This window comes from Vigna umbellata, chromosome 4 (genome assembly GCF_029865625.1).
Source record: "Vigna umbellata cultivar VRB3 chromosome 4, Vumbellata_1.0, whole genome shotgun sequence".
Taxonomy (NCBI): domain Eukaryota; kingdom Viridiplantae; phylum Streptophyta; class Magnoliopsida; order Fabales; family Fabaceae; genus Vigna; species Vigna umbellata.
In genome coordinates this window covers 64,951,950-64,964,301 of record NC_142168.1, presented here as the reverse complement: position 1 = coordinate 64,964,301, position 12,352 = coordinate 64,951,950, and the positions used below count along the sequence as shown (strand labels likewise).

The window sequence follows — 12,352 nt, the reverse complement described above, 5'->3', positions numbered from 1 at the left end:
ATAAATTCGAGGGAGAATAAAAATGATAAATTTATGTTAAATAATGCTATAAAAAAAATAAAAAGATAAATTAAGTATATAATAGATGTTGAATGAAATATCACCTAGAGTGAGAATTTGAAGTAGGCAGCATTAGATTTTTAAAAGATATATCTTTTTTTAAGTTGACGACTAACTTATTAATATCTTACCAAATTAAAATTCTTAATTCTAAATTTTTTTCAGTATTTTTGTTTTATATTTAAGATTAAAGAAGGAAGCTAATTTAATTTTTTCAATTATTCTAAATCTTTTAAATTAACAGGGTTAAATATGATGACTAAATTAATATATTTTCCGCATATATTGATTATAAACAAATTATTCGAAATGTTTAAGATTCCAATTTTAATATATATCAATTTGAGGAAAAAAATTATTTAATTTGTTCTATTAATGAAAGAAAAAAATAAAAAAAAAGGCACGTTTGCTTTATCTGTGGAATTAAGTCCCACTGAAAAAACAATTAATTTAACGATTCTGCGTTGATAAATACATGAAACACTTTATATTATATTATTTAGAATATGGTTCCACCTTAGAATATGATATGAAAGTTAAGATTAGTGATAAGTAACTAAATACAAATATTGCATGGCCTATATTTTTTTTATCCAACTTTAAAATATTTAGACATATGAAAGGATTACTAGTCGGCATTTTCTTCTTTAAGTATAAAATTACTATGTTCGTCTTTATTTCAGATACTAATGTATCACATTTCAATTCTTTCTTTCAAGCATCAAAATAATTTTATAAATGATTTACTGTAAATCCTAGAAGATGGTGGTGCTCAATTGTGATTAATTGTAGGTAAGTTTATTATCACAAGATTTGGGGTAAATTTTTTCCTGGACAACCAAGTTTATAGTTCTTAGAAGAAGTTAGAATACTATCTCTTCTCAGCTAATAATAAGATTATATATATATATATATATATATATATATATATATATATATATATATATATATAACTTAATTCAACTATAAAATTAACAACATATTTCTATTTAGAGGTATTAATTTCAAAATGTAACAAATTTAGATTAAAACAAAAAGAAAATCAATTTGTAAAAGAAGAGTTTTAGTATCCCTTACAACTATCATTATCACAACTTGCCATATCAGTAACAGTTTTCATAGAATCATTCAGTACAAATATTATGTAAACAAGACAACTTAGCTCCTCTTATATGGGATGATTTCTTAGGTAAACATGTTTCTGTGACAAAACATAAATTCAAGAAATCAATTAAGAACTAGTCAACCTTATAAGCATCACAGATCTAAAGCACTCTTGAAATAATTATTTCTGCTTTCAATCATGAAATAAGAGATTTAATCTTATTGAACTTAAGACCCAACGTCATATTAAGCGTTAAGTTAAGATTCCCTTACTTGTGATTAATCATGGGCTACATTCCTATTCCAATTGTCATTCTGGAAATGGAATCTTTAGCCAATGCCTTAGTAAATCCATCAGCCAAATTAAACTTTGTTCGTACGAAATCTATTGTAATAATTTCATATTTGATGAGTCCTTGGACATAACTATGTCTCACAGCAATGTCTTGATTTGCCATTGTATACTTGATTATAAGCCTTTGCCAATGTTGCAGCATTGTCACTATGTATTGTTATTGGTGATATTGGTTTTGGTAACAATGATATTTCGAACATGAGATTCCTCAACCATTCAACTTCCTTTCCTCCCGAGGCTAGAGCTATAAACTCTAAAGTCATAGTGGAATCTGTAATGCAAGTTTATTTCTTGGACGACCAAGAAATTGCACCTCCCCCAAGAAGGAAAATCCAACCACTAGTTGAAGAGTAATCTTCTGTATTTTTAATCCAACTTGCATCAGAATATCCTTCCAAACCTGAAGGATAACCACTACATGTTAATTCATAATTAATAGTTTTCTTTAAATACTTAAGTACTCGATGTACTACTTGCCAATGTGATGGACTAGGGTTATTAGTATATCTACTCAATTTGCTTACCGCAAAAAAGCAATATCTGGTCTTGTACTTAATATCCTATTACCCTTGCATATTTCAGTTGTGAAACTACTTTACCACCATTAGGTAATATCTTTAAACTAGGTTCCATAGGAGTTGAAACAAGAGAGCATTCATAATTGTTGAATTTTTAACATCTTTCCAATTTGGTGGTAGTTTGTCAATTATAGAAGAAAGATTGAATGTCATCCATTGAAATATTATGTTGCTTAAAACTTCCTAGGATTCTTTGGATTTCATGAAATTGTTCCATAATTGGTCTAGCATCAATCATTTTGTAATTATTCAAATTACTAACCAGGAATTTCTTGCTTGATGCATCTTCAAAAATGTATTTGCTTTCAAGTTGATCCTAAAGTTCTTCTGCAGAATCCACATATTGATATATGTCAAATAAAGGATCAGACATATCGTTCAGAAAGTGACCACGTCAAACATAATCATCATTCTCCCATTTATTCCTTTTTCGTTGTTCCTCTAATGTATCGGTTTCGCTTTCTTTGGGTTGAGGAGAACTTAGAACATATGCCACGTTTAGAACCGAGAGAAGGAAATGCAACTTCTTTTGCCATTGGCGGAAACCAACGCCTTCAAACTTGTATAATTTGTGAAAGTTTGCAGACATCTCACGAATTGTTGTCATCTTAGGGAATATATTGCTTTTAAACTGTTGGAACAATTTTCCAAGAACTTAGGGAAATAAGATGAACAACAACGTAAACTTGATATAATCTTCTAGGCATGAATACACACTTTTTTAAAAGCAATATTTCGTCCCATATAAGAGTGAAGGGGATCACGAAATTCACTTTTGAGATAGAAAGAGAAATACAACGATTACTCACTCTTAGTATTAACGTCAAACAAGAATAAAATTCTCATGAATTGATTTATGTGTTAAGTGAATGACTGAATGTAGAGAAAAGTCTCTCTATTATCTGTACATCAATAGAGCACATGATCTCTTTATATAGATTAGGGATGGAAAAAAATCCGTGCCTGTGGATATCCGCGGATAAAACCCACGACGGATAGTTACTATCCGTTGATATTTATTACTCACGGATAACGGGTAGCGGATATTTTAATACCCGCTTCTAAACGGATCGGATGCAGGTATTATACTATCTAACCCGCAAATACTCGTTACCCGAAAAAAAATAAAAAAAAATTAATTAATATTTTTTAAAATTAATTTTTTTATTACTCTTAAAAAAGGGAAATTTTAATAACAATGACTTAGGATTCCTTTCAATTACCTTTTTTTAAAAGAAAAAAAGGTAGAGATATCATACATATACATAGAATTCCAATAGAAAATTCTCTCTTAACGGAGGACTCCTTTCTTCTTCCTTCTGGTTCAGCTCGCGTAGGGAGTAGGCTCCATTCCCTCTTCCTCTCTCTCGGTTCTGATTAGGGTTTTGTTCCAATTTGGGATTTGAAATTAGGGTTTTATTTGTTCTCTGATTTTGGGGGTTTCTTTTGCACATTTTGATTCGTACTTTTGGAGTTCGTTTCTTGATTTCTTCCCTATTGATTGGTGATGCGATTTTGGGATTATGATTCGAATGAGTGTTTTGAGTGTTTTTGGATTTTAGTTCATTGATGCAGATTGGATTTTTGAAGACCCTAGTGGTTATCGTGATTTGGAGATTTCTGTGATTGAGTTTGTTTTCGAAATTTGGGTTTAGGGTTCCTGTTTGCGTTTTCTTGGAAATTCTTTATCTCTCTATTTCATACATTGATGGGTATTTGGGGGTTAATCCTGTCACTAAATTGAGACTTCAGTTACTGGGTGTTTCTTTCTCATATCTTTTTTTTTTCAAAAGTTGTTCAGTATTTGTTTTCTTTAACTTGTCTAAAAATTAAATTATGTCTTTTTAATATGTAGCAAATATATTAAATTGTTTTCTTTAACTTGTAATTTAACTTAAATCTTATTTAAAAATTCACAACATATATTTTTTAAATATTTGTGGGTTGAAAACGAGTATCCGCAGGTTGAAAAAAATCCGTGGATTTTTTTTATGCGGATATCTTACGGGTACGATTTTTTGCATGTGGGTCGGGTTGCGGGTAGGCACTGTCCGTGCTTTACCCGACCCGTTGCCATCCCTAATATAGATGTTGATTAGACATCTTTCACATCCAAGAGATACCATATTCTAATTAGTTACATTTCTTCATAAATGATTTTAACTTTTCATGAATGGTTGTAACTCTTCATGAATAAATGTAACTCTTCATGAATCTCAAAACGGTCTCTAATACTCTTAAATTTAAACATCTTTGAACTTGGATTGATCATCATTGTCTTTGTACATTGTTATAACTTTTGTTATTTTGAGATTAAGCATTAAATAAGTGTATTATGTTAAAATTTATATTATATATATATATATATATATATATATATATATATATATATATATATATATATAAAAGATTAAGCAAATTACCAAATGTATTTAATGGTCGTACAATCATATTCTTGTGATGGACCGTATTGTCATTACCTAACTGGCCAAACGACCAAGTTTTCACAAAATTAATGTTAACATTAATCAGCTTAAAGCAAAACATGTTTATCAACAATTGGACCGTGATTAGGCTACCAATCTAAAGTCCAGTCCGAAAACTATAAATACAGGTTTAAGATAAAGAAATAGGTGATTGCATTTATTACAACTGATATAACTACCGAACAAACACTAACTTTGACATAAGATATACCTTCTGCCGGTAAGTTTCAAGTTTGACTCTACATATTATTCTAAACCCGTACATAACTATATTTTGTATGTCTAAATGTGCTTCAGTTTGCTAAATTACTTTTCTCCTCTTGAAAACTTTCTCTATATTTTTGCATTAATGTTTAGTGAGTTTTCAGAATCCAACGAGACATATCCTCTGTTTCCTTAACATTGACTTTGCTGTGAATTAGTATCAAAATCAGCCGAAACTAACCATCATCAATCATCTGTCATTGGATTTTCCATCTTTTCTAATGTTATTCAACAACAATCTGGACTCAAGTAACTGACTGACAGTTACAAAACAACTCGCATGAATTAATTGATGTTTTTTAGAAAATACTAAACCAACAGCTTAAGCCTGTCATGTTTCTGCTGCTACTGATAAGCTTACAAAGGCTCTCTAACCCATTTTGAAGCATTCAAAACCAAACTTAAGCGTATAGAAAAGAAACATCAAAGGAACTAGTAATACATTCAAACAAACTGTTATTTCACAGAATGATATAATGTGCTTGAACTCACTTGTCAGTATGAGATTTGAACAATATATCTGATCTCATCCTAAGTTATTTGATTTTAGGACCTAGGACATGGCCGGAGCAAGCGAGTCATAAAGTCCCACATTGACCAAGGACCTGAGAAGCAACTGAAGTTCAGAATATAAAATTCAAAGACTTACATTTCATTTAGCATACCTTTCTCGGCCTTTTGGCTAAGATCAAGTGTAGTATCTGTTCTTATCAGTTTAATATCTGATATGTGAGCCATTGGTTCACACGATATTAAATTAATTTTTTGAGGGAGAGGGTCTATCACAGTGGCTTGCTACTGAGACTCTCAAGCATCGTCTTTGCTATGCACTAATGCAAGGACCTGGTGCGTCCCACCCAATTTAGTGAAATTTGATTTCTTGATTTCCTGATTTTCCAGTTTATCTAGTTCTAAATGATTGTGACTTCCAATTTGATTTATAACTGTGATTTCTTGAATTTAGTCAAATTTGATTTCTTGATTTCCTGATTTTCAGACAGTTTATCTAGTTCTAAATGATTGTGACTTCCAATTTGATTTATAACTGTGATTTCCTGAGTTGGTATGTGTATCTAGTTCTTAATGATTATGATTTCAAAGGCGTGGTTGTATTTTTGTGCACTTTTTCTTTTAGGTGATAGTTTCACTATGCCTAGTGTTGTATTTTTGTGCACTATTTCTGTTAATTTAAAGTTTCACATTAGTGTTGTATTTTTGTGCACATACATTGCCTAGTGTATATATAAGTGGGCTTGCAAGAGATGTGTGAAGGCTTAACATGTGCTTTCCAATTACGTTCTGCCCTTCTCACCAGGGTATATCTTATTATTAAGTTTACCACTTCTTCACACTTAGAATCAGAGCATGGTAAGTAATAGTAACATCCACAAAAGTATCTGGAAATAGTATGTGTTTGAACTGAGTTATTATTTTCACATTTGATAAATAGCTGCTGGAAATTCTGACTATGAAGTCTTATCAGTTCAACACTAGATAGGGGAATTACAAGTCTGTAGAGGAAGACAGTAGGGATTTATGGAGTGTGTGTTGGAATGATTAATGGAGTTCTTAAGGTGTGTGAACTAGTTTATAGGTCAATTTGTGCGGGGCTTGAGGTTGTGTAGACTGATCTCATAACGTTGCAGAAAAAGGAGGGCATATCAGCAAGTAATCTAAGACCACTGGAGATGTCTTATGCTGCATCAGGTCAGATCTAGTAGTTTCTATTTTTTTCTTTCTGGTTCAATCTGTTATGAAGTTCATAAACATAGTAGCTGATGAGTGATGGAATTGGCTGTTGTTAGAGGAGAAATTTAGCAGGTTTGGATTATACTTATTGACACTTGGCGTTTTATTAGTTTTTGCTGAGAAAATTGTAGTAATCTAGTCAAAAAAATGGAGTAAGAAGGCAGTGAGATAACTAGGATGAATTCACATGATTAAAATTCACATATGAACATTAAGAAATACACAAAAGACGCAAACATTTTTTACCACCACCCAAACTCGAATGATTTGTTTTGAACCTTCTCCAGAAAATTCAAGGTTCGGATGTGCAGTAAGATATGCAGAGAATGAACCCCTCCTCAAATTCATGGAGACATTCATAACCTTATCTCTCATAGTGCTAGATTTGAACTAATTTGAACCCAATAGTAACCATACTTACCATGATGACAGAATTTGATAGGATATGATGTAATAGGTTATAATGGGTAATGTGTGCAGAATAAAACGAAACAGTTTAGGAATTAGTTGGGAGTTTTGGTTAGTTGGCGGGGGGGCCTCTATAAGAAGGCAGGGAGCTCTTGTGTGAAGTTATTTTTGGATAATCCTGTAGATTGAGCTTTGGCTCTTTGTGAAGGGGAAACCCTTGGAGGAGAGAGCGCTCTCCTATTCTTTGTGTTCTATACACTCTATACAATAAAAAATATTACTCTTTTGTCTCTTTTCAATTCTGGGTTCCTATCAATTGGTCTGACCTGCAGGATACCCTTAGGAGAGGACGACCGGATCAAAGGTTGCGAATTAAGAAGTGATCAAGAAAGGGTGGAAGAATGGAAGGAAGAGACAATACTTTGGAGAGGAGGACTAGCGAACAGAGCAGGGCATAACTGAAAATGAGCATGGTAGAATGGAGAAGAAATATGCAAGAAATGCGGTAGGAATTTAGAGAACTCTTGCAAGTTCTTGGAGGAAGGATGGGGAACCAGGAAAAGGGATTAAAAGGCAGTCCAGGGTCTGTAAATGGAGATCAAGATTCTGTTAACAGAGGAAAAATAGGAAGGAGAGAGGAATTTCTTCAAGATGTCTTGAAAGGAAGAAAGAAACAAAGATAAGTATGGAGGCTGGGCAAGATAGTCTGCTAGACATCAAGAAAGCCAAGAAACCCTTATATGGAGGAGAAAGTTCAACCAATAGTGAGAAGAAAAGCGAAACGGAAGCTGCTGTTTTGAGTGTTGATGGTTTTGCAACAATTAGAGGGCAGGATAGGAGAGAAGAAAATATATGTGGAGAGGAAGGCAATGATGAAAACTATGATGGAGACATTGATGTGACTGCTGCTAAGAAAGTTAAGAAAGTTGCAAAAGTTGTTTTTACTACTGTTGAGGAAGTTGCAAAAACTGCTGTTTTTACTGCTGCAGAGAAAGTTGAAAAAGTTGTTGTTTTTACTGTTGCTGAGAAAGTAGAAAAAGCTACTGTTTTTACTACTGTTGAGAAAATAGCAAAAGTTGTTGTTTTTACTGCTGCCCAGGAAGTGGCAAAAGCTGTTGTTTCAAGGGGAGATAGTGGGGTCGGTTGTGATGTGTATGTCAAAACAGTGAAGAAGGGTGAAGACAGAGGAAAGAAAGCATAATATGGTGGGAACAGGGTGACTATGATGGCTGGAAATAAAGTAGAAGATGCCCCTGTTTTGAGTGGAGGAAAATTCATCCAAGAATTCAAGATATGGTTGTCACAAACATATAAAACAGCAGAAGACCAATGGCAGAGATATTTCTTTGCGGGGCTGCAATACAACATTCAGAGGAAACAATTACTTCAACATGATGATGATGAAGAAATTGGATGGTCAGATCAACAAGTTCTTTCCTTTTTAGCTTCCAGGATGAACAATTCTGGACAAGGAGAGGGTTTATCCAGCGCTGCTGCTATAAAAGTACAAAAAAAGTTTCGAGGTTGGAAGAAGAGAAAAGAATTCCTGATCATTCATCAAAAAATTGTTAAAATCCAGGCCCATATGTAAGTGGTCACCAGGTCAGAAAACAGTACAGAACAATCATATGGTCCATGGAAATTCTGGAAAAGAAGCAACTCTTAAAGGAGTCAACAATTCTTTCATATAGACCACCACCCAACCCTCCATACCTTAATTGGAGGGCAGTAGCCAGTGGGTTCCCTTCCTATGATGAAGATGAGCCATGGGAACAAGCATTACTATACCAACCTTAAGGACAAGGTTGTTTTGCAGCAGGTTGTAATGATAGGATATGATGTAATAGGTTATAATGGGTAATGTGTGCAAAATAAAACGAAACAGTTTAGGAATTAGTTGAGAGTTTTGGTTAGTTGGTTGGGGGGCCTGTATAAGAAGGCAGAGAGCTCTTGTGTGAAGTTACTTTTGGATAATCTTGTAGATTGAGCTTTGGCTCTTTGTGAAGGGGAAATCCTTGGAAGAGAGAGTGCTCTCCTATTCTTTGTGTTCTATACACTCTATACAATAAAGAATATTACTCTTTTGTCTCTTTTCAATTCTAGGTTCCTATCAGAATTACATCAATGGACCATTTTTGGATATCATGTACATCAATGTCCCCTAAAATATATATATATATATATATATATATATATATATATATATATATATATATATATATATAAATATCTCACTATAACTTTGTTGTTGTAACGACACAGAGAAAATGAAGAGTTAGAGTACAAAAAACTGAACACAAAATAAGAAAAGTAAGGGTATGCCTAAATTCTATACAATGATCTGCTGCCAGTATGAGGTTGCACCATCAAAATTCACCTCCAACGTTCCATTTACATATTTACACTGTTTGAATTCAAGCAAGTGGATATTGAAAGTCAAGCAAGTGGATATTGAAAGTTGAGTTTCTTCTATAAAGGGACATTAAACTAACATTTCAATATGTAAAAATTAAGAGAAGTTCAGTCTCAATTTAGATGTCATTAGTAGTATCAGAAAAGTTCATCTGAATTGGTACTTGAAAAGGATATGTCGTGAACAATAAAAAACTGATGAGGAAAATCACATTAAGAAGATTTTAACAGTTTCGATCATCTGAACACTTTATACTTTGTTTTAACTTAATTCCACAAATAAAATGAATTTTCAAAATCTAATGAGACATATGTTCTGTTTCCTTAACATTGACTTTGTTGTGAATTATTATCAAATTCGAACCTAACCACCCAGCAAGGTCTGATTGTTCTGTATATTAATAGCATGATGGTGAACATGTTCCAAAATCTGATTGTTCTCTATATTAATAGCATGATGGTGAAGATGTTCCAAAATAAAATAAAATACAGTCAAATAAAAGGAAATAAAATAAAGAGCACTAACACATGTGCATATACCAACTAAGAGGAAAAATGAGTAAAAACATACATCTATCTCAAAATGAACACCAAAACCCAAGTAAGTTTGAATAGTCTTTAAAATTTAAAAAACAAAGCATAAAAATCAACAAATCTCTATTACATATCTCCAATGCTTAGTGGCAGCAGATTGTATATCTTGTTCTTCTTATGATATCGACAAACTCTTCATTACTAGTGACTCGGGCTGCTTCTTATGATTGCAAGTCTTCAGTTCTATGCGGTATGCTTGTTCTCATGCATGACTCTCAACATATTTCTATATTTCTTCCTCATCATATACATATGAAATCTGGATTGTTGTCAGTTTTGTTCTTTCCTAATGTTCTTCAACAAGAATCTGGACACAAGTAACTGACTGACACTGTTACCAAACAACTAGCATGAATTAATTGATGTTTTTTAGAAGATACTAAACCAACAGCTTAAGTCTGTCATGTTTCTGCTGCTACTGATAAGCTTACAAAGGCTCTCTTACCCATTTTGAAGCATTCAAAACCACACTTAAGTGTATGGAAAGAAACATCAGAGGAACTAGTAATACATTCAAACAAACTGTTATTTCACAGAATGATGTAATGTGTTTGAACTCACTTGTCAGTACGAGATTTGAACAATATTGTTGACCCAACTTTAAGTTATTTGATTTTACGACCTAGGACATTGTTGGAGCAGGTGCATGATAAAGTCCCATGTTGAACAGGACTCTGACATGCAGCTGAAGTTCAGAATATAAATTTCAAGACTTATACTAGTTGAAAAATACCTTTCTCCACTTTTGACTAAGATCAAGTATAGTATTTGTTATTATCAGTTTAAGTTTAATATCTATATGTGAGTCATTGATTCACACTATATTAAATTAACTTTTATGATAAGATCTATCTTATAACCAAACCAACCGAGGAAATATAAAATAAATGTTATTTTTCGTGATTCCTGTATCTTATAACTAATCTTAATCCCGAGAAAATATTAAATAAATGCTATTTTTCGTGATTGCTGTATCTTATAACTAATCTTCATTCTGAGAAAATATTAAATAAATGCTATTTTTTGTGATTCCTGTATCTTATAACTAATCTTAACACAAGAAAATATAAACTAAATTGTATGAGTTAATTATGACAAAATATAGAAAAGAAAAAGCTCATATTCAACAAAATATAAAGAAAAATCTCATTTTTTTTTTACTGTAAACAAAAACTAGTCTCAATCTTATCATGCACTTTTCAATGAAAAATTCTATACATAAAAAGAAAAAAATAAATAAATAGAATTTAATATCATGTGACTAGTGCTGTAAACATTAAAATCTTTTGTTCCATGCATATAAAGATTCATTAATCTTGTAATAACTCCCCATTCAATGAAACTGTAACTGTAACCTTAAAATTCACTTCGTTTCATAATTCCAAGAAGATAACACAATCATGCAACTTTTTCTTTTCTTTAACTGTCTCCAATTTATTCTCCTTAATTCTTCTGGAAAAGTAACTCTTATCTTCTCTCTCCCTTTCTGTTTCTCTTTATATACCTCTTTCATTAGCCTTCATCCATCTCAATCTCAGAAATACTTTCTAAGTACCCTTAAAAATGGTTGAATCTGATATTGTGTTTCCATCATCCTATTCTCTTTCTTCTTTTGACCACTCCACTGATACTGATAGTGTTGCTGGTTCACCCTCTCTGCAGAAACCATCATCTTCAACAACTCGTCACCACCATCAATCAAGAAAGAGAAAACTTGGCAGACCAGTAGGTTCTAAGAACAAGCCAAAACCACTACTTGTGATTGACAAAGCCAATAAGAGTGTTGTAAAACCTGTTTTCATTGAAGTTCCTGAAAGCTATGATGTGATTAGGACAATTGTTAAATTCGCTCGTCATCACCAAGTTAGCATCATAGTGCTGAATGCTTCAGGAACTGTTTCCAATGTCACTATTCGTAACACTCACTGTCATGCTTCTCCTTTCACTCTATATGGACCTTTCAAATTAATTTCCCTCACTGGTACTTACATACATAATGCTTCTTTATCATCAACCCTTAACAAGGACCCTCATTGTTCTTTCGGCATTTCTGTTTCTGGAATCAAAGAACAATCCTTCATCGGAGGAGTTGGAGGAAAAGTTGTTGCACAGAATGTAGTTATGGTGACAGCTGTTATTGTGAACAAATTTTAAAGTGTATCAACAATTATAGATGATGGGATATAATAATTGTAACCCTAATGCATATATATTCAAGGTAGCAATTAAAGCATGTCTAGCTTCGATCTTATTACCTAACATCTAGAGACATGTGTATGTAACAGAATCAAGTGTTTTTCTCTTTTTTTTTTTATATGAATTCACATCAATTATTCCCTTTA

General features: G+C 32.5%; 2 protein-coding genes and 1 non-coding gene across 3 annotated transcripts; all 3 read left to right on the top strand.

The window, feature by feature from the left end:
• The first annotated feature begins 5,500 nt into the window (after positions 1–5,500).
• Positions 5,501–9,101, top strand: LOC148200942 (uncharacterized). The gene is made up of 2 exons (XM_088111489.1): positions 5,501–6,554; positions 7,337–9,101. Exon 2 carries the CDS (start codon positions 7,690–7,692, stop codon positions 8,203–8,205), a length of 516 nt encoding a protein of 171 aa, XP_087967615.1. The 5' UTR covers positions 5,501–6,554; positions 7,337–7,689; the 3' UTR covers positions 8,206–9,101.
• Positions 5,509–5,704, top strand: LOC124845510 (U2 spliceosomal RNA). Its single transcript, XR_007029457.1, has one exon. It is a non-coding gene; the product is annotated as a U2 spliceosomal RNA (small nuclear RNA).
• Positions 9,102–11,528: 2,427 nt separating the features above from the next.
• Positions 11,529–12,352, top strand: LOC148200941 (AT-hook motif nuclear-localized protein 17-like). The gene has a single exon (XM_088111488.1). It carries the CDS (start codon positions 11,574–11,576, stop codon positions 12,162–12,164), a length of 591 nt encoding a protein of 196 aa, XP_087967614.1. The 5' UTR covers positions 11,529–11,573; the 3' UTR covers positions 12,165–12,352.